General features: G+C 35.2%; 1 protein-coding gene across 1 annotated transcript in view; it reads left to right on the top strand.

Moving 5' to 3' along the window:
- The first annotated feature begins 12,522 nt into the window (after positions 1-12,522).
- Positions 12,523-20,767, top strand: part of LOC140841382 (piezo-type mechanosensitive ion channel homolog) — a 28,620-nt gene continuing 20,375 nt past the window's right edge. Inside the window, 4 exon segments of the mRNA XM_073208746.1 lie at positions 12,523-13,017; positions 13,353-13,433; positions 13,665-13,824; positions 13,945-14,096. Coding sequence (XP_073064847.1) covers positions 12,969-13,017; positions 13,353-13,433; positions 13,665-13,824; positions 13,945-14,096 — 442 coding nt within the window. The 5' untranslated portion in view covers positions 12,523-12,968.

The following is a 20,767-nucleotide window of genomic DNA, read 5'->3' as shown; positions in this document are numbered from 1 at the left end:
AATATTATTTAACATTGTATGGATATAATTTTGTATAAAAATATCATAGCTTATATATTAATTGAAAATGCTAAAAAGACTTTAAAACATCATGGTTGTTGCTAGGCTATTCAATCATTAAAAATTAAGCGACATTTTTTTAGATCATCTTTTATTATTATTGAATATTACATTAATTTATATAAATCATAAATTAAAAATCACAAAATCAATTCCAGAATTCAAAATTTCCTGTAATATTAAAAGAAAAAATTATTAAATGAACAATCAGCCAAAAAATAGAAATTTTGAAAAGGAAAGATGATAATATATATAGAGAAACACTTCAAAAATTTGAGAGAGTGATAGATAGATGAGAGCATAGAAGATAAGATAAGAAGAGAGATGATATGAAGCGACGTAGAGAGAAATAAATAGCTTGTGTAGAAGTTAGAAGTTTTAAAACCTATCCAAATCTTTAGGTTGAATCAATTACAATTTTTGACAACTTTAATATTGTATGTTAATGAATTTCATGACATTATTAAAATTCTATTGAAAATTTGAATAACTATAAACTTTTATAGAGCTTTTAAAAGTGAATGTTGAATACCACATGACTTTTTAAAACTCTATGAAAGTCTATTTTGAATACCACCAGACTTCTATAGAGTCTGTAAAAGTTTTAATTGAATACATCTAGACTTTTAAAATATACAAAAGTCATTAAAATCAATAAAGTTTCATATATTGAATATACCCCCCTTAATGAATAAGGAACTCAGATGATAGCTATTATATATCAACAAGCATATTCGTAGTTAAATTAAAAATTGAAATATAATTTTTTAGGTTACGATATGAAACTCCAGAAGTTATTTTATTTTATTGATTACTGTGCTTCTAATATGTTTTTATTATAATTCTAATTATATAATTTTTTTATATATAAAATTGCAATGACAAACATCACCAAACTTGAATTTGAAGCACTTGACTTGACTGGAAAAAATTATTTATCATGGATCTTGAATGTTGAGGCCACCTTGTTTCTATGAATTTAGGGGATACAATCAAAGAAGGAAACAAAATATCCCTAAAAGACCGTGCAAAAGCACTCATTTTCCTTGGTCATAATCTTAATGATAGGTTGAAAGTCGAATGTCTCACTGTGAAAGAACCATGAGATCTTTGGAAAAATATAAAAGAAAGATTTGACCATCAGATAACTGTAGTTCTCTCAAGAGCTCGATATGAATGGATGCATCTACGCTTAAAATATTTTTTAAGTGTAAATGATTATAACTCTGCACTGTTCATGTAACGTACCGTATTTTAAAATATTTCAAAATTTTGCGGAAAAATAAAAATTTTCTTAAATAAATAATGATCTTTCAAATTGCGTTAAAATAAACTGCTCGTCTAAAAATATTAGAAATAAAGACAATTACAATCGAAGTTTGCAAAAGATAAACGTTTAAACATCGTAAACAATATCCTGAAAATCAGAGTATATAAAACATGCATAAAGTTCTTAAAACAAATGCGGTTCTCGGGTTTAGCCTCCTACGCAGTCCAAGCCGGCTCATTGGTCCCCACCCTTCGTCTCCTCATTCTCGTCCTCACCTTCATCGATCAAGTCTAATGAGTCTAAATACTCAACATGTATAAACTGGAAGTAACAAGTAATACATAATAAAACCACATGCATCTTTAAAGTAGAACGTACATACTTAAACTTGAACGTGATAAATAAACTTACACGTGCCATCATCATAAAACTTTTCATAAACATACTAGCATCATACATACTTGAACATGCATAAAATTCATCATTTTGCGTAGAGATATGTTTCAAAGCAAGTGACTCATAAATAAATGCGCCTGATCAGACTAAACAACAGTACTGGGCTGGCTGGGAAAATCCACTACCACATACATGAGATGCCCGGTCATTCTTTACCGCTTTCCAATCCTGATTTAAACATGGTCATGCTTTACCGGGGTGGAGAGGTCACCGACCACGTTCACCGGCTTCCAAACTCGTTCATAATTGGTTACAAGACATTTAGCATACCTCAAAAACTTAAAAATATTTTCTTTTCCACGTCGAACATACTTACTTGGCGTTGAGGGATTTGTTGGATCTTGCTTTGGGCCACTGCTGCACATACTAATACATTATCAAGTGCTTAGCTTTCATAACTTAGACGTACTACTCGCACTCAACCCCGAATTAAATAAGTGGCTTATGACGTTCTAGAACACTCGGGACTTGACCTCGTTTAATCATACTAATCATGACATCAAACCACGAACGAACTCTAAAATTTTGCGTGAACATTTCCCAAACGATAAAGGATAAGGACTCATTATTGGAACCTAAAGCTAAATGACTGGCCCCGCGCTCGGGCGGTAATATCTTACCGCTCGAGCGCCGGGTCTTCTGGCCTCGGACAGAAAGAGTGACGCTTTGGCGGTAAGAATTGCCGCTCGGGTGCTAGGTCTACTGGACTCTACACTAGAACAGTACGAGTGGCGCTCGGGCGGTAAGTTATTACCGCTCGGGCACCGGGTACACTGGACTTCGCAACTTTAGTAACATAAACCACCCAAGCCGAACATATGAAACATGAACAACACCTCGAGGACCATCCTAGAACACTAGTGCATTGAATCAAACTCCGTAAAATGTCTCAAACATCCCCAACACAACGACGCACTTCATGCAACGCATCATAATTCGTAAACTCAAATTTTCGACACCAAATGATTTCTACGACTTCTAATGCAACCAAGTGCTTAACGACACAAACCGATGCACTATAAATCGAACCAACGTCATAGTTAATATACCTAAACGCAGCAGCGATCAACCATCGGTTCCCAACGAAGCCTGCAACCATAAAACTTCAAGAACACGTGAAGAACACATTTATAAAAAAATTGTAGTTTGAGCAGTCCCACGAAAACTATCATAATTCACTCGTTTTTTATCCAAAATTTACGAATTTATTGTTAAATCCAAGATATCAAAAATTAATATGTTTTATATGTTGAAAACATTTCCAGAAAATCAACCGATTTTTCACAGAAATCGAAATGACAACAGACACGTTTTCAGATCCAAAATCCGTTTTAAACGTTTTTGCTCGAGCTTTTCACAACATATATGGATTTTTACGCACAATAAACATCACAACACATAATATAACGAGATCGATGCAGAAAAAATAGATTATACATGCCTTGATATTTAAAGTTACCACAACGCGATACCGAAGTGGGAAGGATCCAAGGGTTGATCCGGGACGAACGTTGCACGATTTTCTTTGAAGAAAACGAACGAGAATTGCTGGAAAATTATAGAGGAGATGGGCGGCTGCTCTTTCTATAAGAACCCTACTTTTCTTCTATAAAAAAAAAAACCAATGAGAGTGTAATGAAATGTGTGTGTGTTAATGTGAGTGAGTATGTGAGAAAGTGTGTGTGCGCGTGAGTTTTGGATTAAAGTAGGGAAATAAATTACTTAATTACACCATTAAAATGTTAATTAAAAATACTAATAAAATGTTAATCCACTATTGACTTTAGTAAACTCTTTTAAACTTAAAATACACAATTGATAAACCTTTTAAAATTCTGAAACTTTAAAATCACCTAATAAATAAGTTAGGCTTTTAAAATGCTAAAAATTAAATAAATCTTTTAAATACCCCAACCCTAACTTAGAACAAATTACCACATTTTGGATGATTTCAGTATTGAATTGATGCCCGGAACAGTTCCGATTTCGAGAGATCTATACCGAATGGCACCAATCGAGTTGAAGGAGTTGAAAGAACAGTTGGATGATTTATTGGCCAAGGGATATATCAGACCGAGTGTATCTCCTTGGGGTGCTCCAGTACTGTTCGTGAGGAAGAAGGATGGGTCGATGAGACTTTGTATCGACTACCGGAAACTGAACAAGGCAACGGTAAAGAATAAATATCCATTGCCTCGTATCGATGATTTGTTTGATCAGTTGCAGGGTTCATCGGTATATTCCAAGATCGATATGAGATCTGGATACCATCATCTGAGAGTCAGGGATTCTGATATCTCAAAGACAACATTCAGAACCAGGTATGGACACTATGAATTTATTGTCATGCCATTTGGTTTGACGAATGCACCGGCGGTATTTATGGGACTGATGAATCGAGTCTTTCAGAAATATCTCGATGATTTCGTGATTATCTTCATCGATGATATTTTGATTTATTCAAAGAATATGATTGAGCATGCTGATCATCTGAGGACTGTGTTGAGAATTTTGAGGACGGAGAAACTGTATGCCAAACTGTCGAAATGCGAGTTCTGGTTGAAACAGGTGGTATTTCTGGGACATATTATATCCGGAGACGGTATATCAGTTGATCCCAGTAAGGTTGAGGCAGTGATTTCTTGGCCGAGACCGACATCTGTACCAGAAATACGCAGTTTTATGGGTTTGGCAGGATATTATCGCCGATTCATTAAAGATTTTCGAGTATTGCCAAACTGATTACACAGTTGACTCAGAAAAATACTCCGTTTGTTTGGTCTGAGAAATGTGAGACCAGTTTTCTTGAATTGAAGAAGAGATTAACCAGTGCGCCTGTGTTGACGATTCCTTCAGGTACTGGTGATTTTGTGGTTTATTGCGACGCTTCTCACAGAGGGTTGGGATGTGTATTGATGCAGCGAGGACATGTTATCGCTTATGCCTCGAGACAATTGAAGCACCATGAATCTCGTTACCAATTCATGATCTTGAGTTGGTAGCCGTAGTCTTTGCTTTGAAGATATGTCGACATTATCTGTACGGTGAGAAGTTTGAAATATATTTTGATCATAAAAGCTTGAAATATATGTTTTCACAATCCGAGTTGAATATGAGACAGCGAAGATGGCTTGATTTATTGAAAGATTTTGATTGTGAAATCAAATACTACCCAGGAAAATCTAATGCAGCAGCCGATGCACTGAGTCGAAAGGTATGTTCTTTATCCTTATCGACGATAGGTGTCTCGAATTTAATAGAAGACTGCTGTATGTCTGGATTAGCTTTTGAAATAGATTGTCAGCCTCTGAGATTATATGCAATTCGAGCTGAACCAGAATTGATATTGAGAATCAAAGAGGCACAAAAAGTTGATCAGAACGTACAGAATTCGATTGCAATGGTCAAAACTGGACATCGATCGGAATATCAGGTTCAAAATGGTATTTTTTATGTGAATAATTGTCTTGTTGTGCCGAATGTTTCGGAATTAAGACAACGAATACTGGCAGAAGCGCACAACAGTCGTTTGAGCATTCATCCTGGTGGCAGGAAAATGTACAATGATTTAAAGACACAGTATTGGTGGAAACAAATGAAATCAGATGTTACTGGATTTGTAGCCAAGTGTCTGAATTGCCAACATGTGAAAGCTGAGAGGAAGAAGCTAGGAGGATTGTTGCAGAGTTTGTCTATTTCTGAATAGAAATGGGATTATATTTCCATGGATTTTGTGACGCAGTTACCGAGATCCTCCAAAGTTTGTGATGCAATTTGGGTCGTGATTGATCGATTGGCCAAATCCGCATGTTTTATTCCATACAAGATGACGTACAAATTTGATCAAATGGCAGATACCTATGTCAAGAAAGTTGTTAGACTGCACGGAGTGCCGAAATCGATTGTTTCAGACCGTGATCCTCGATTCACTTCGCACTTCTGGCAGAGTTTACAGCAGGCTCTCGGTACGAAGTTACATATGAGTACCGCATATCATCCACAGACAGACGGACAGTCAGAGCGGACTATCCAGACACTGGAGGATATGCTAAGAGCAGTAGTACTTGATTTTAGCACTAATTGGCAAGATGCATTGTCCTTTTTGCGAGTTTTCGTACAACAACAGCTATCATACGAGTATTGAGATGGCCCCATTTGAAGCGTTGTACGGAAAGAAGTGCCGATCCCCATTATACTGGGATGATATCTCCGAAATTCCGGAGACTGGACCTGATATGATCAGAGATATGACCGAAAAAGTAAAATAGATTCAAAAGAAAATGAAGGCAGCCCAGGATAGACAAGCCAAATATGCCAACCTTCGGCGAAGACCGTTGGTATTTGAGGCAGGAGACCAGGTGTTCCTGAAGATTTCTCCTTTTAGAGGTGTGGTTAGATTTGGAAAGAAGGGAAAGTTGTCTCCACGATATGTCGGTCCTTATGAGATTCTTGAAAAGATAGGAGATCGTGCCTATCGACTAGCATTGCCGCCTTCATTATGTGGAATACATGATGTCTTTCATGTATCAATGTTGCGGAAGTATCTCCCTGATGATTCACATGTTATTCAACCTGACGAAACCGAGCTGGCTGAGACATTGAGTTATGTTGAGAAACCGATCCGGATTATTGATCGTAAGAAAAAACAGCTCAGAACGAAGATATTTCCGTTGGTGAAAGTACAATGGACTCGTCATGGCGTTGAAGAAGCCACTTGAGAGACTGAATCAAATATGAGACAAGAATTCCCAGCATTGTTTCACTGATGTAAATTTCTATACATTCTTTTATACAGTTACAATATATACTCCCTATTGATGTAATTGAATGCCTGTGTTTTCGGGGACGAAATCATATCTTAGGAGGGGAGAAATGTAATGCCCGGTAAATTTAATGCTCATAATATGTAATTATTGAGTTATAATTTGATATGATTAGGAAAGGATTAACCGAGACACGATTTGAGGTAACGTGTGAAATTGTATGTGCGAGGACAGTACCATCGGCGCACATGCGCGACATGAGACGCACACATGCGCGAATTGGACAGAAGGTCTCGCGCATATGCGCGACAGGAGGGCGCGCATATGCGCGAGCTGTGCGATGGGGCAAAGAAAATTCCAGTAGGTCTCGCGCATATGCGCGAGCTGCCGAGGAGAACATTGCGCAGACCAGTAGGTCTCGCGCATATGCGCCGCAATGGGTCGCGCATATGCGCGAGACGTGAAGTACGCACATTCAGCCACTTGCCTTGCTGCATGCTATATGTCTATATATATATATATATATATACTCGTCCATTTTCAGAAGAAAGGAAAGAAAGAATCGAGAGAAGCTCTGGGGGGAAGAATGAAAAATCCTTACGCATTTATATTTCAATCCGTCCGTTCGATTTGAAATCTGACTTCAGTATAGTAATCCTATCAACGTAGGCTACAACTGGACGTAAGTTTTACTACATTTTGAAATTGTGATGTTGTTGGATTTGAATACATGTCATATATATTGTTCTTGACATGTTAGACAGCGTAGAATCGAAGTCAGATTAAGAAACAGACTGATTATGGAATTGTTATGATTTTCTGAAGCTAATTGACTGAGATATGATATCAGAGTATATTGGTATTGATTATTAGTTGAGGGAATTATTATCTGGTGATGTTATATTGACCGGGATATCGAGATTGTGCGGTTATACCATTGATTTTGAATTATTGATCAGATTGGTATCGATTTGAACGGTATATTGATATGTTATCATTGACATTGCCATTGCCAGATCGAGGGATTGACAGAGTTTGAATTCCAGAGCGACACTACAAATGAAAGGTATAAGTCAATGTGTATTGGGAGATTGACTTGAGTCGGTTTACACTTGAGTTTCCCTAAATCACATACTTTATTTTATTGCATTGATATTTGCATTAATTTGATTGATGTACTTGTTCTCTTGATTTATAGATAGCGGGTATTAGAGGAGTAATCTTATGACAGAAGTGCCGTTAGTGGTGGGATCGCCACAGGCACATTGCACGATGTCATGAGATAGTGTATTGGCGGTAGTGCCATAGTCTGTCACCGGATAATTGGCTATCGATGTGGATAGAATTATAGCTCCTTCTATTACTGGTGATCGGTACTGTATCGATGTGGATAGAATTATAACTTCTTCTATTACTGTTGATCGATGTCATATCGATGTGGATAGAATCAGAGTTTCTTCTATTACTGGTGATCGATACTATACCGATGTGGATAGAAACAGAGCTTCTTCTATTACTGGTGATCGATGCTATATCGACGTGGATAGAACTGGAGTCTTTTCTATTACTGTTGGTTGATATGGAATGCCAATGTCTGGAAACCAGGATCCCTAGGCTAGGACTGAGTCTAGTCTGAGTCATGGAGTCACGAGCATTGTCGACAGTTTGATATTGATTATGTTTCAGCTTTTGATCTATATTGCTGTTATCTGTCTATGCTTTTATGTTTATCATATGATTGCATGTTTCGTTGATTTATACTGGGATTATATTCTCACCGGAATTATCCGGCTGTTGTCTTGTTTGTATGTGTACTTGACAACAGGTGGGACAGGTTCAGGGTCCAGGGGATGAGGAGAGATCGTGATTAGAGTGGAGGCTCCGACTTTGATTAGAGATAGGGTTTGGACACTTGACATTAGATGTTAAACCTTAGTTGAATAAATGTATGTGGTACGGGACTAGTACTTTTATATACTGAGATGTATATATGTTTTATGTCACTACGTTTCGCATTATTTAAAAAAAAAATTAGACCCTGTTTATTATAATTGTTTTAATTAGTCCCAATGATGATTAAGAACATGATTAGCGTCTGGGTCCCCACAACAATATTCCTCCAATAATCAATAATGCTACACAGCGGGTATGTTTCACAATATCTACTTCTGAACTATTATCATCAAGAAGGGTAGACATGTAATGGTCATGTAGTGCAGTCATAGACAAATGACCACCTTTAAAATGTGTTGATGATGACACAAATCCCAACAAGTCCAAACAAATATATTGTCATTCCTCAACTGTATGTGACACATCTATTTCAGTGACTGCTTCACCATCAGTTGTTAGACCCAAATTATTGAAACATCTTGTAACGTCACAGTTTCTTCACCACATGTAAATTGAAAGGTGTGTGTCTCGCGTCGCCAACGTTCAACAAGAGCCGTAATCAAATGATTATAAAAAAATCTATGAGTCACATTCTAAAACCCCATATGATTCAAGTATGCAATTACACGATTGTGTAAATAATTATCAGTGTAAAACTTCCAAATCAAATTGTTTGACCTCTTAACTTTGACAATATCATAAGAGATTATGGAAGAAACTGTAGATGACATATGTGTCGCTTATAAATACAGGACACTGGGATCTTCTGGACCTCGATTATCTGCCATTCTGAAATAAATTGTCAAAGTTAGTTATAAATAATTGAAAATAATAATATAATGATGAATGTTTGTTTGTGAGAAAAAACATATAACTCATATATTAAATAATTATAAGCCCTCAGCCATCATCATAAATGATCGATTCTCACATACCTCAGCCGACTAATTGCCAATAATATAATTCCACAAGAAATTTGGAATAATCATCTCAAACAGATAAAATGAACATTAATTTAATGACTTTTTATAATCATAAATAATTTAATTAATGGATCTTTAAATCAAAAAATGAAAGTGGACATTTAGAACAATCGACCGAACCTAATCGCCGAAATTTCGTCGAAATCTCGCTGGAAGTTGCTGGACACGTATGAAAATTTAAGAAAAAAATAAGCTTCAAACACAACATCAACTAATAAAAAATTAAACAAAAATGAAGCCAAATCTCACCGGAATCAATCAAAAAAATTTTACCTTAAAAAAAGTCTCTAAACTTCGATCTAAGGCAAGAAACGAGCTCAAGACTCTCTAAGCATGACGGTTCACGGTTGTGCGGTGGTCACAAGTGGTGTGAGAATCGGCGCATATCCGACGCAAAATATATTCGACCAAGTTGTGGGTTCTTTGCAAATTTTTTGTATCAAAAAATTACTCTTTTTGAATGCTTTCAAATATGAACTCGATGTGAATTTTCTATAACATATCGTTAAATTATGGTCGGTCAAAGAAAGTGAGGATTTTCGAAGGCGAGAGAGAAAGGAGAGTGAAGGAAGAAGGAGATGGGTGAAGCAGATGAGCCACATATGTGGATATTAGGGAGCATCTGTGCTTTGTAAGCATGGATGGGGGGTAAGGTGGCGGAGCACTCGTGGTTACAAAGCACGGATGAAATGAAGTGGCACAACAGTCGTGCCTACAAGTGCCTACAAGTTGCGGTACAAGATTCAGTACAAGATGAAGTGGAGGAGTAGCCGCTCCTACAAGGCGCAGATGATGAGCCACGACAATGCCAACTAGACAACATCCGTTTTTTCGATAACGTTTTAACGTAATTTTGAAATTTATTTGATTCTGAAGTATTTTTTAAATATTTTTTTATTTTTAAATTAATAACAAAAAAACCCCAAGACACTCTTTCTTCCTAGGCTCGAGCCACCATGGACCTAACCCTGACCAGACCCTCCTGGACCCCACTTGAACCGCTCCTGACTAGCACCGAACCAGCCCAAGCCCTAAGCCAAGTCACGCTGGTTCTCTTCTTCTTCCTACCATGTGTGTGCACAGCCCCTTTCAAGCCAGCCGTGCCCAGGCCTGCACCAGTCCACCGGTCCACCCCCTAGGACCACCCTGAACCCTTTTGCACTTAGCCTATCACCGCGGACCACCTCCACGTCTATCTTCCAAAAACCGAGCCCTAAATCAAATTCCTAGGTCACGACACCCTTCCCTTGCGCGCCCATGAGTCTAGTCATGCTAGGACTCTTCCTAGCCCCTCGACATAGCCCACACCGAGCCTGACCAATCCCTGGCCGAGCCCAGGTGCACTGCCCCTTCTAGCCGATCCATGACGTCCTCAAACTCCATGGCTAACCCTAGAAAACCCTAGGTTCATCCTTCCTTAGCCATGAACATTCCAGCTACGTTCCACCCTTAAACGACCCTTTTTCCATCCCTTAAATATCTTATATTGGTAGCATACCCGTTGGAAATCATAACACTTTCATATATGCATAGAATCATCAAAACATTGAAAATAATCATCAAAACATTAAGCGATTCGTACTCAAATATTTTTCATGTTAAAACACATAAATCATGCGTAATATGATTTTGAATGGAACCAAATAAAGATTAGTAGTGTGTCTTTGCGTTTATAACGCTCGAATATTCGATCGTTGGCGTGGATTGCGAAGAAGGACGAACGGATAACGAAAAATCCTTGAACTTTCATCTCCAATTTTTCGAAAATTTAGTGTGTTGTGTGTGAAAGGCTTCGTCTGCTAGGAGTCCGAAGAGCCCTAAGTTTCTATTTATTTTTTTGAAAATTTAGGTGTTGCAAAGTTAGGGTTTTGGGCCTTTAAGTTTAGGAATAATTAGACCCAACAATCATAGGTAAGTTAAACCCATTAAGACCTATTTAATTGTAAAATAAAATTTTATAAAAAAATTCTTTCAAAAATAATAATTTTTGGTCCTTTAAAAGTCCTTCGTTTAACTAAAACCGGCTTTTCGGATAAAATCGAGATCGTGTCGTAAAATAATTTGGATTCCAGCATTTTTAGAAAACTTTAATCATATCGGATTATATTATCGATCCTCAAAACATTTATCGACAAATATTTTCATCTTGGTCGTCTCCGGTCTCCTTTCCCCAGCCTATTATCGAATATTCAGATAAAATCTTTAATTTTCATGAAATCATGTAATTAAATCTTCAATCATATAATATGTATCATTTAAGTATTTAAAAACAATTAAATAATAAAATTTAAAAATTAAATAATATGCATGCATGTAGTTTACGTGGACTTATCTTTTTTTAAAGGTTCCAATATCAAATTTAAAATTATTGGGCATACATTTTTTGAGTTATTTTGTAACATGGAGTGGGATACGATAGTCCTAAAACTACCCAACATATATTATAGTATCAAACTGAAAATTGTCGGACACAAGTTTTTCAAGCTATTTACTTATTTTGTGACATATAGTTGCCAATAATAGTTTTGAAAGTGTTATATATTTTGTCATCTGAATAATTAATATTTCCAAACACAAGTTTTTTCGAGTTATTTTGTGACATATTTCCACCCTGTGGTAGTTTCAAAGTGTCGGATACATAGCCAAATGTCTATGATAATGGTGGAAATCTAACTTTTTAACGTAATTTTATAAAGAAAATGAAGTAATGTTTTAATTATCTATTCATAATGGCTTTTGATGATATATTCATAATCAATTTGAGTTCAATTAAGTTTCACGTTTATCATTTTATACACAATATTCTTCAAATTTGAGTTGACTAAACCCAAAACATTCTTTTTTGAAACCCAACCAGTTATATATTTAGAATTCTTGGATAAACCACTAGTTTTAGAAAATAATGGCCCTAACATAATATTTACTTCAATACAAATTTCAATGGCTTCAATGTACTACCTGGCACAGTTGATCGTTCAAAATGGACCAGTGAGTCCACTACTTTGCGAAATAGGCTGGTTGGATTAACAAATTTTTTAGCCCATTTTACCTTCCAAATATATTAACTAAAAATTTACCGGTCGTGCATGATTGCGAAGCCATATGTCAATCCTACCCGCTGGCCTTTTTACTGCCAAGATCGAACGTATTATTCGCATGCAAGCTTTTCCGTTGTTCCCAGATTTAAATTTATTTATATTTTGTCAGATCCACCCTTTTGTTTCTTTCCGAATTTTCACCACAAAACTGCATTGAAGGCATAAGGGAATTTTGATTGTCGGTAGGAATCTGGATTCCCTTTTTCTTGAATGCCTATGATGAGCTTATTGAAATTTTGCATGAATTTTTTTCTTTAAACAAAAATCAATGTATTCCTTGATTGAAACAAAATAAACAGCGTGATGGGAGTGTATTTGTTTCGGGCGAAAATTAGGGGAATTTTTTGGTTTTTTGATGACACGGGTTTTCTGTATCTTGAAATGAAATGTCCAATGTCATAATCTTTCGAACTGTAATGAGATTGGATGATAGAAAGAGCTGACAATGGCAAGTATTCTGGGCGAGTTTGTGTTGCCTCTGCTGCTTTCGACAGGTATGTGATTTGTGTTTTCTTGTCTATGTTTTGATTGTTTGAGAATTTCTTTCTGGCTGGGAGTTGCTCTTGATTGTCTTCTCGACTAGTTTTATATTTGGGATCATACAATCATAAAACGAAGAACTACATAGGAATTATGTGAAAAATGGGATATATGAAAGTTATCTCTCGAACACTACCATGTTTTCATCAAAGTCAAGTTCTATTTCTATGTGTGCGAGGGAATTCAAAGCAATATCATGGCAAAAAGGGTTTTGGATTTTCCGTTACGCAAGCTTTCTAGTAGTCTTGTTTCTCTTGTTCTTCTTTCTAAGAGCTATGCTATTTTGCAGCCGGGTTGCTGAATTGGAGTTTGGTTTCCTTCATTCATTTGGTGACTTCTCTGATTTTACAGTTCAATATTCCCAAAAGAGGTAATTAGCACTTATTTTGAATTTTAATTTGATTTAGTGCACTTTGTCATGTCATTCTTGTGAGCCTATGCATCGACTTTGTTTAGTCGTGCCCTGTCATTATTTGTTGCACTATTGTTTGTTCTGCTGCAAATGTTCAATAATATTAGTGTTAAGTGGATGTGTATTTTCACAAATATTAATCTAATAAATGTTTTGTTTCTGCTGCTCTTTTTATGAAATCATGCGCAGGATTCAGATTTAGGGGAAGGGTTTTATGTCTATGGTTTGTTCTTATGTATTCAGTTCTTGTGATTCTTCTGCAAGTTATTTTTCTCACTTTGTGGGCTATTCCAAATTCACAATGGAGCAGTACAGATGCTTGGTGGATAAAGCTTTTTGGATTTATGAGGTAGGACATGCTTATTTTGCTTTTAATATCTTGCACTATATGTGAGAGTTTTGCTTTCTGATTTATCATATATAGAAAGATATTTCCCAGATAACTATGTGTCATGTTAATGGCTTTTAGGTTTCAATCTTGGAGATCTCCAACAGTTGTTTATTTTCTAATTGTGGAATTACTGGTGGGACTTGTTGCTTTTATCGAGATTCGCAGGAACAAATCTTGCTTGGTAGCATCTCCATGCTCTGGTAATCTATCATCAGTTATCGAACATATAGGTTTGTCATGAAATGTGACTATTACCTACGATGCTTTAACTATTTATTAATTTTAAAAAATAAGCATCGCATGTCTTATTCATGAATTCAATTTTAAAGGCTAAAGCTTGCATGCATTATGTTGGAAGTGTATGTAACTCATCAGAGGAGATAGAACAATCTGAAGTTCTCACAATTCACAAATAATATTTCTTCAAGAATACATGCATAATATTCAATAACATATTTGGAGAAAACGATGTTTTTCTTGAATTTCAGAGTGTCTGCAAGAGGACTGAGTTGTAAAAAATAATAGATTTGGAATTAATTGTCTAGGATCTATACGAAAGAAGCTCTCTGTCTGAACACAAACACACTCTCTGTGGACAATAATTCAAAATTGACTCAATATTTTTCGCCGAGGTACAATGATGAGGCTGATACTGGGGCATGTTAATTGAACTCATGCCTAAACTTCTGGGCAATCAGTTTTACCTGTTCAACACTATCTGGCAATGGTTGCTTGACCAATGATTTCGGTTGGGAATAATTCTAGCAAGCGGATTGGGGTCAAGTAGTAGTAATTTGATGATGAGTCCATGTATCGTACTCACAGATATCGATGTTTAAATACTAGAATATGATTTATTTTTCTTAATTTAGGCTAATCAAATTCAGGTCAGATGAGATAAATTAATTGGAACTAATTTAAAAAGTTTAAATAAATTAATTAAAGCAAAAATAATCCAAACTATTAATTAGACAGAAATTCATATTTAAAAACGACTAAGGTACACAACGGTACCGAGACAACTTATAATCTACGTGTCGAATTCATATTCAATAAATTAATTATTTAATTAACAAAGAAATTTCCAAAATTATTTATTAAACGATTTCTCGAATTAATAAAAGTTAATTAAATCTAACAGTCCAATTATTCTAGCTGAATTTAATTAGATTTAACCACATTAGATCGCTGTGAAATTTCAGTTTTTAACCTAAAGTCGCACACTGAGATAAATACTATTTCTAGTCGGTTTAACCATGTGTTGGTTTATTTATGAAGCAAATATTAATCTATCGCCTTCCGATTTTAGATTAACCAACAAATATTCTATTTAATTGGTCAGATTAAAAGAACATGTGATAAATGACATCAATCAATGAATAAAATAAATAATAGAATTGTATCAAACTCAAAACATCAAAAATAATTTGTCTCGGCCCTATCGTGGCCTTAGTCTATAAATTCTACTCCATAAACTCAAAACAAAAGTGCAAATCCATAGTTAAGAAGGAATGAAAGGAATTCTCAGTAATTTGTAGCGTGTGTGCGGAATTCCTCGTGCTTCTGCCTTCAATCTTCCTTCCCTTATGTTCTTCTTCCGCGCTGTTGCTACTTCACTGTAGCCTTCTGTTTTGCATTTCTTCTCTCTTCCTCTGTCTCCTTCCTTCCGTCTTCCGTGCTTCCTTTCTCTTCCTCTGCTGTTTTGCTCTCCTCCCTCTCTACGTTCTTGTGCCTCTGCTTCACGCCTCTTTTTATCCTCGTCAATGGGCCTCATCCTTCAAGTCTTTTTAAGCACATGTCAAGTAAAAAAAAGATATAGATAAGATATTTATCAAGATTTATATTGATTTTTCCAAAATTTCAATTTCATCAAAAAATAAAATATAAGAATATTTTATTTCCATTCTTTGATAATTTATTTCCTTTGAAATTTAGTAAATTTATCTTAAATCTCAATTTAAACACTTTTCATTTTATTTAAATCTATAATTATTAATTCAAATAACCACATAATTAGGAATAAAAATTCTAGTAAGAGCAAATATTATAAAATCAAATTCCTAAAATCTTACAATCTTTGTAAGATTTGGCCTTATCAATCCCCCTACACTTGGCATTTATTCGTTCTCGAACAAATCAGAGAATAAAAATACAACGAAGAATTATTAAATGATCCACGACAAAAAAATGACAATCAACATTTTTAAACCTATCAAATTCCGTCACACTCAATCAAAAGATCACACTTCGAATATCATAAAATTCACTTTCGTTGCAACTTTAAAACTCAAGCATTCACTAGAAAAGATCACAATAATGAGACGTGCGTAGGGTGAAAGTCAAAACTCATATTCCTCAAAGATGTTTTAGTTCAAGGAGTGCTCATATTTTCTGAATATTTTTTTTAATATAAACTCTCCATAAGCTTGTTTTTCATACCTTTCTTCACTGAATGTTGGATGAATATGACCCGATCAATAGGTCTTTTCAAGTTTATAATGTTAAGCCACGGCTCAAGACTACAATAAAGGTAGGGTGATTCAAAATAAGAGAAAATAAATAATTTAATAATACAACGCATTCTTTCATCTCTTGTCATCCTCCATCTAACCTTTTCAACTTCCTTATATTTCTTTTTCTTTTTTTCCAATCATCAACAACATTCCTTCCTCCTTTCCTTTTTCATTATATATATATATATATATATATATATATATATATATATATATATATATATATATATATATATATATTTCATCAATCTCTTTCCCTTTCTTCATGATTTTTTTTTCAAACTCCTCCAATTTTTCTTATCAATTATCAACACATGAGAGTTATTGAAAATTTTAAAGCGCTAAGGAGTATATTTCTCTCAAAATTAAGGTAGAGAAATAGTGTATAAGCTAAAATTAGGTAGTTGATGTGAGATTTTGAAAGAAAACAAATGGGAGCTAATTGTATGTCTTTGACACACTCCATTTGATTTTTTAGGCTCAAAAGGGGATACTAAGGATATGAATGATGTATTGGGTAGGTTCGAAAGGCTTAAACGGTTCAAAGATCGCCTAAATCATCCCTAAGTCATTCTTCTCCGTATTTTCGCATCGTAGGATAATCAGAAAAGTCCTAGATTATTATTAGCTCACCTCTTTCCAATTCACAATTAATTTATATAAGTATCTCTTAAAGTGCATAGATTATGTCTCAAAAGATGATACGAAACTAGTTCATGCTCAAATCCTTTAGCTACAACTACTGTTTTTATCTCAATCAATTCTAGGTGTGATTCAATCTCTTGACTGATAAAAAATCTAGAAAATTAATTAGTGTGTCATGTAATCACAAGTACAGCTTCTCAAAGAATAATCAGAAAAATTTTATGTTCGAAAATTACACAATAAAGCACATGATAAGTGTGGTGACGTGGAACAAAACACAAATCACAAATCCCCCAACACTTAGATTTACAATGTCCTCAGTGTCATGCAATTCAAAAAGAATATAAAAGAGAATCAAAATGACGATTAAAAAAGTGTGTTCTCCCATCGCTAATAATAGCTCTAGGTGTGCCAAATCTTGAAAAAAAAATTCTTTAAAAATTGGATCACAACCTTAGATTATTGGTTCAACAAGCACTTGCTTCCAACCACTTAGATACGTAATCCACAGCCACCAAAATATATTTATTTCGTAAGGAATCTAGAAAAAGCCCTATGAAATCAATTCCCCACACATCAAACAATTCACAGACTAAAATATTATTCAATGACATTTCGTGTCTCCTTGAAATATTACCAACACGTTGGCATTCATTGCAATTCAAAACATAAGTGTGTGCATCCTTGAACAATGTAGACCAGTAAAATCTAGCTTGAAGGATTTTTGTGGCCGTTTTACTTGCCCCAAATGTCCTCCAGTCGAACCACTATGACAATGAGCAATTATAGAACTCACCTCTTCCGCTGGAATACACCTACGAATAATGACATCTGCACAGATTTAAACAAAAGAGGATCTTCCCAAAGATAATATTTTAAATCCGAAAAGAACTTTTTCTGCAGATATGTAAGATGAGAAGGACTAAATTTGCATGACAAATAATTCACAAAATCAGAATACCATGGTAAATTAGAGATGGCATAAAGTTTCTCGTCAGGAAACTCATCTCTAATTACATACTTACTGTTAGAATCGGTTAGGGGGTAATCATTGAGCGACAATAGCTCGATTTTGAAATATTAAACATTGATGAATTAAATCAGGTTTGATATGAAATCAAGTGGAAAACACTTGAAATAATCTTTGTAGAAACCGATTAAATATTTTGTAAAGCATTTAAAATATATGCAAGTTGAATGAGTAAAAATATTTTTGTTGAAGCATTTTATCAAACAATTGGTATGCAATATTTTGGTATTTGAGGAATACATAAAATGCTTCAACAATGCATCTTTAAAACATTGGAAATGATAAGTAAATGCAATAAACAAATAGACACAAATTTTTTTATGGATGCTCGGAGACTTCAAATGCTCTTACGTCACCCCTTCTTCCCCTTGAGAAGGATTCACTAGAAAACTTTGATTTATACAACTCTTTGTACAAACCTACTCAGCTTAGGACTTACATTACTCTCTAACTGAACTCCTAGCTCTCAAGATTGTAGGCAAAATCTCACAATCAGTATGTTTAATGTCTCATATGAAAAGATTAAAAAAACAATGTTTTACGTCTTTGTGTGAAGACTCACTAAACTAATATTTGAAGTTCAACTCTATTATATATGTGTGAGTGATTGTGTGTGAAGAATTTATCATTTACGATGTATATTTCAAATGTATCCTCACACAAGGGCTTGTGCTCTCAACTAGCTGATTTCTTCATGCTAATTGTCCATGCTTTGAATCCGCTTCAAAATCTCTTGTTTGATCTTCAAGATGTTGTATTTAAAAGCTCCAACTAATGATATATACAGTTAGACACAAGAATATGACCATTTGGAAAGTTTCTGTACTGTTTCTGAAATTGTAACGATCAAATTCGCCTTGCTGGACATTTTTGTGATGGGTCAACTCTGGTCAACTCAACTGGTCATTCAGTTCAATTGGTCAGCAGCTGGTTCAGTTTGGTTAAGTTGGTCAACTGCTGGTTCAGTTCAGTTCAGTTCAGTTCAGCTGGTTCAGTTGATCAGCAGCTGGTTCAGTTCAACTGGTCTGGTTCAGTTAGTCAGGAGCTGGTTCAGTTTAGTTGGTCTGGTTCAGTTTCAGCTGGTGTGATGAAATCAGCCTAACTGATTTCGGTTTGTGCAGAACTAGTAGCTTCATTCTCCTTTATCAGTATCTTAAGCTTCGATTCAGACTTTGACTTCTCAAGATGATTTGTAGATCACCGTCTTATCTTTTCAACATATACCGAATCGCTTAATTTCGATAATCGAGCTGAGAGATATGACCAAAATACCTGCAACTGCTTATACCCAATGGATTGTTGTTTTCGTGCAATCAGTTTGGTAATTCAGCGATCGGTTAGACCTTGATAACATCCGAATTTACCCAACTGACGTGATATACGACTTGTTCCAAATCGAGTTGTCTGATCAGTCTGGTTGGCGGATTTTAATTTGAATCACCTCGTTGAGAGATATCATCAAAATACCGAAACTTTCCAGAAATTCAGTTTGTGCAGAATTCAGTTTCAGCTTGCTTCTTGTTTTAATAACTTCACACTTGAGTAAATATGTTATAAACACAATAACAAATTTTGTTAACATCAAAATAAAGATTGCGAAATGAAATGTTCCAACACTTACCTTCCTCGGGCTTCTCCAATCTTGATAGATGATCAGCAACTTGGTTTTCAGTCCCTTGAGATCCACGATCTCTATGTCAAATTCTTGCAGTAGAAGGATCTATCTTATCAATCTTGGCTTGGCCTCATTGTTTAAGAGATACTTCAAAGTTGAATGATGTGTGTGGACTATCACTTTATTCCCTGCAAGGTATGACCGAAACTTGTTCAAAGCAAACACAACATCCAACAACTCTTTTTCTGTAGTAGAGTAGTTCAATTGAGCTCCTGAAAGTGTCATACTTGCATAGTAGATTACATGTAAGAATTTGTCCCTTTTTTGCCCCAGAACAGCCCCTAAAGCAATATCACTTGCGTCAAACATGAGTTCAAAAGGTAGATTCCAATCTGGTGAGACAATGATCGGGGTTGTGGTCAACTTTTACTTTAATACCTGAAAAGCTTGTAAACAATCCTCAGAAAAAACAAAAGGACATCTTTCATTATCAGATTAGTTTAATTCTTAGCAATACTTAATAAATCGCCTATAAAAACTTGCATGCCTAATAAAACTATGAATTCTCTTGACATTAGTATGGGGAGAAAGCTTTTTCATGATATCTACTTTAGCTCTATCCACTTCAATCCCTTTTTTAAGAAATTTTGTGACCAAGGACAATTCCTTCCCTTACCATGAAATGACATTTCTCCCAATTAAGTACAAGATTAGTTTCTTCACATCTCTTTAGCACTTTTGACAAACTAAACAGACAAGAGTCGAAGGAAGAACCAAAAAATAGAAAAGTCATCCATGAAAATCTCAATACATTTTTCAACCATATCTTGAAAAATCGCTATCATACAACGTTGAAATGTAGCAGGAGCATTACACAAACCAAATGACATTCTTTTATAAGTAAAAGTACCATAGGGACATGTAAAAATTGTTTTATCTTGATCTTCGGGATCTATGGGGATTTGCATATAACCGGAATAACCATCTAGAAAACAATAAAAAGCATGACTTGCCAAACGTTCTAACATTTGATAAACAAAAGGTAAGGGGAAGTGAACTTTTCTTGTGGCATCATTCAATTTGCGATAATCAATACAA

This window comes from Primulina eburnea, chromosome 9, assembly GCF_022965805.1.
Source record: "Primulina eburnea isolate SZY01 chromosome 9, ASM2296580v1, whole genome shotgun sequence".
Taxonomy (NCBI): Eukaryota; Viridiplantae; Streptophyta; class Magnoliopsida; order Lamiales; family Gesneriaceae; genus Primulina; species Primulina eburnea.
Note: the sequence above shows the minus strand (reverse complement) of the source record. Positions and strands in the feature narration are given on the sequence as shown.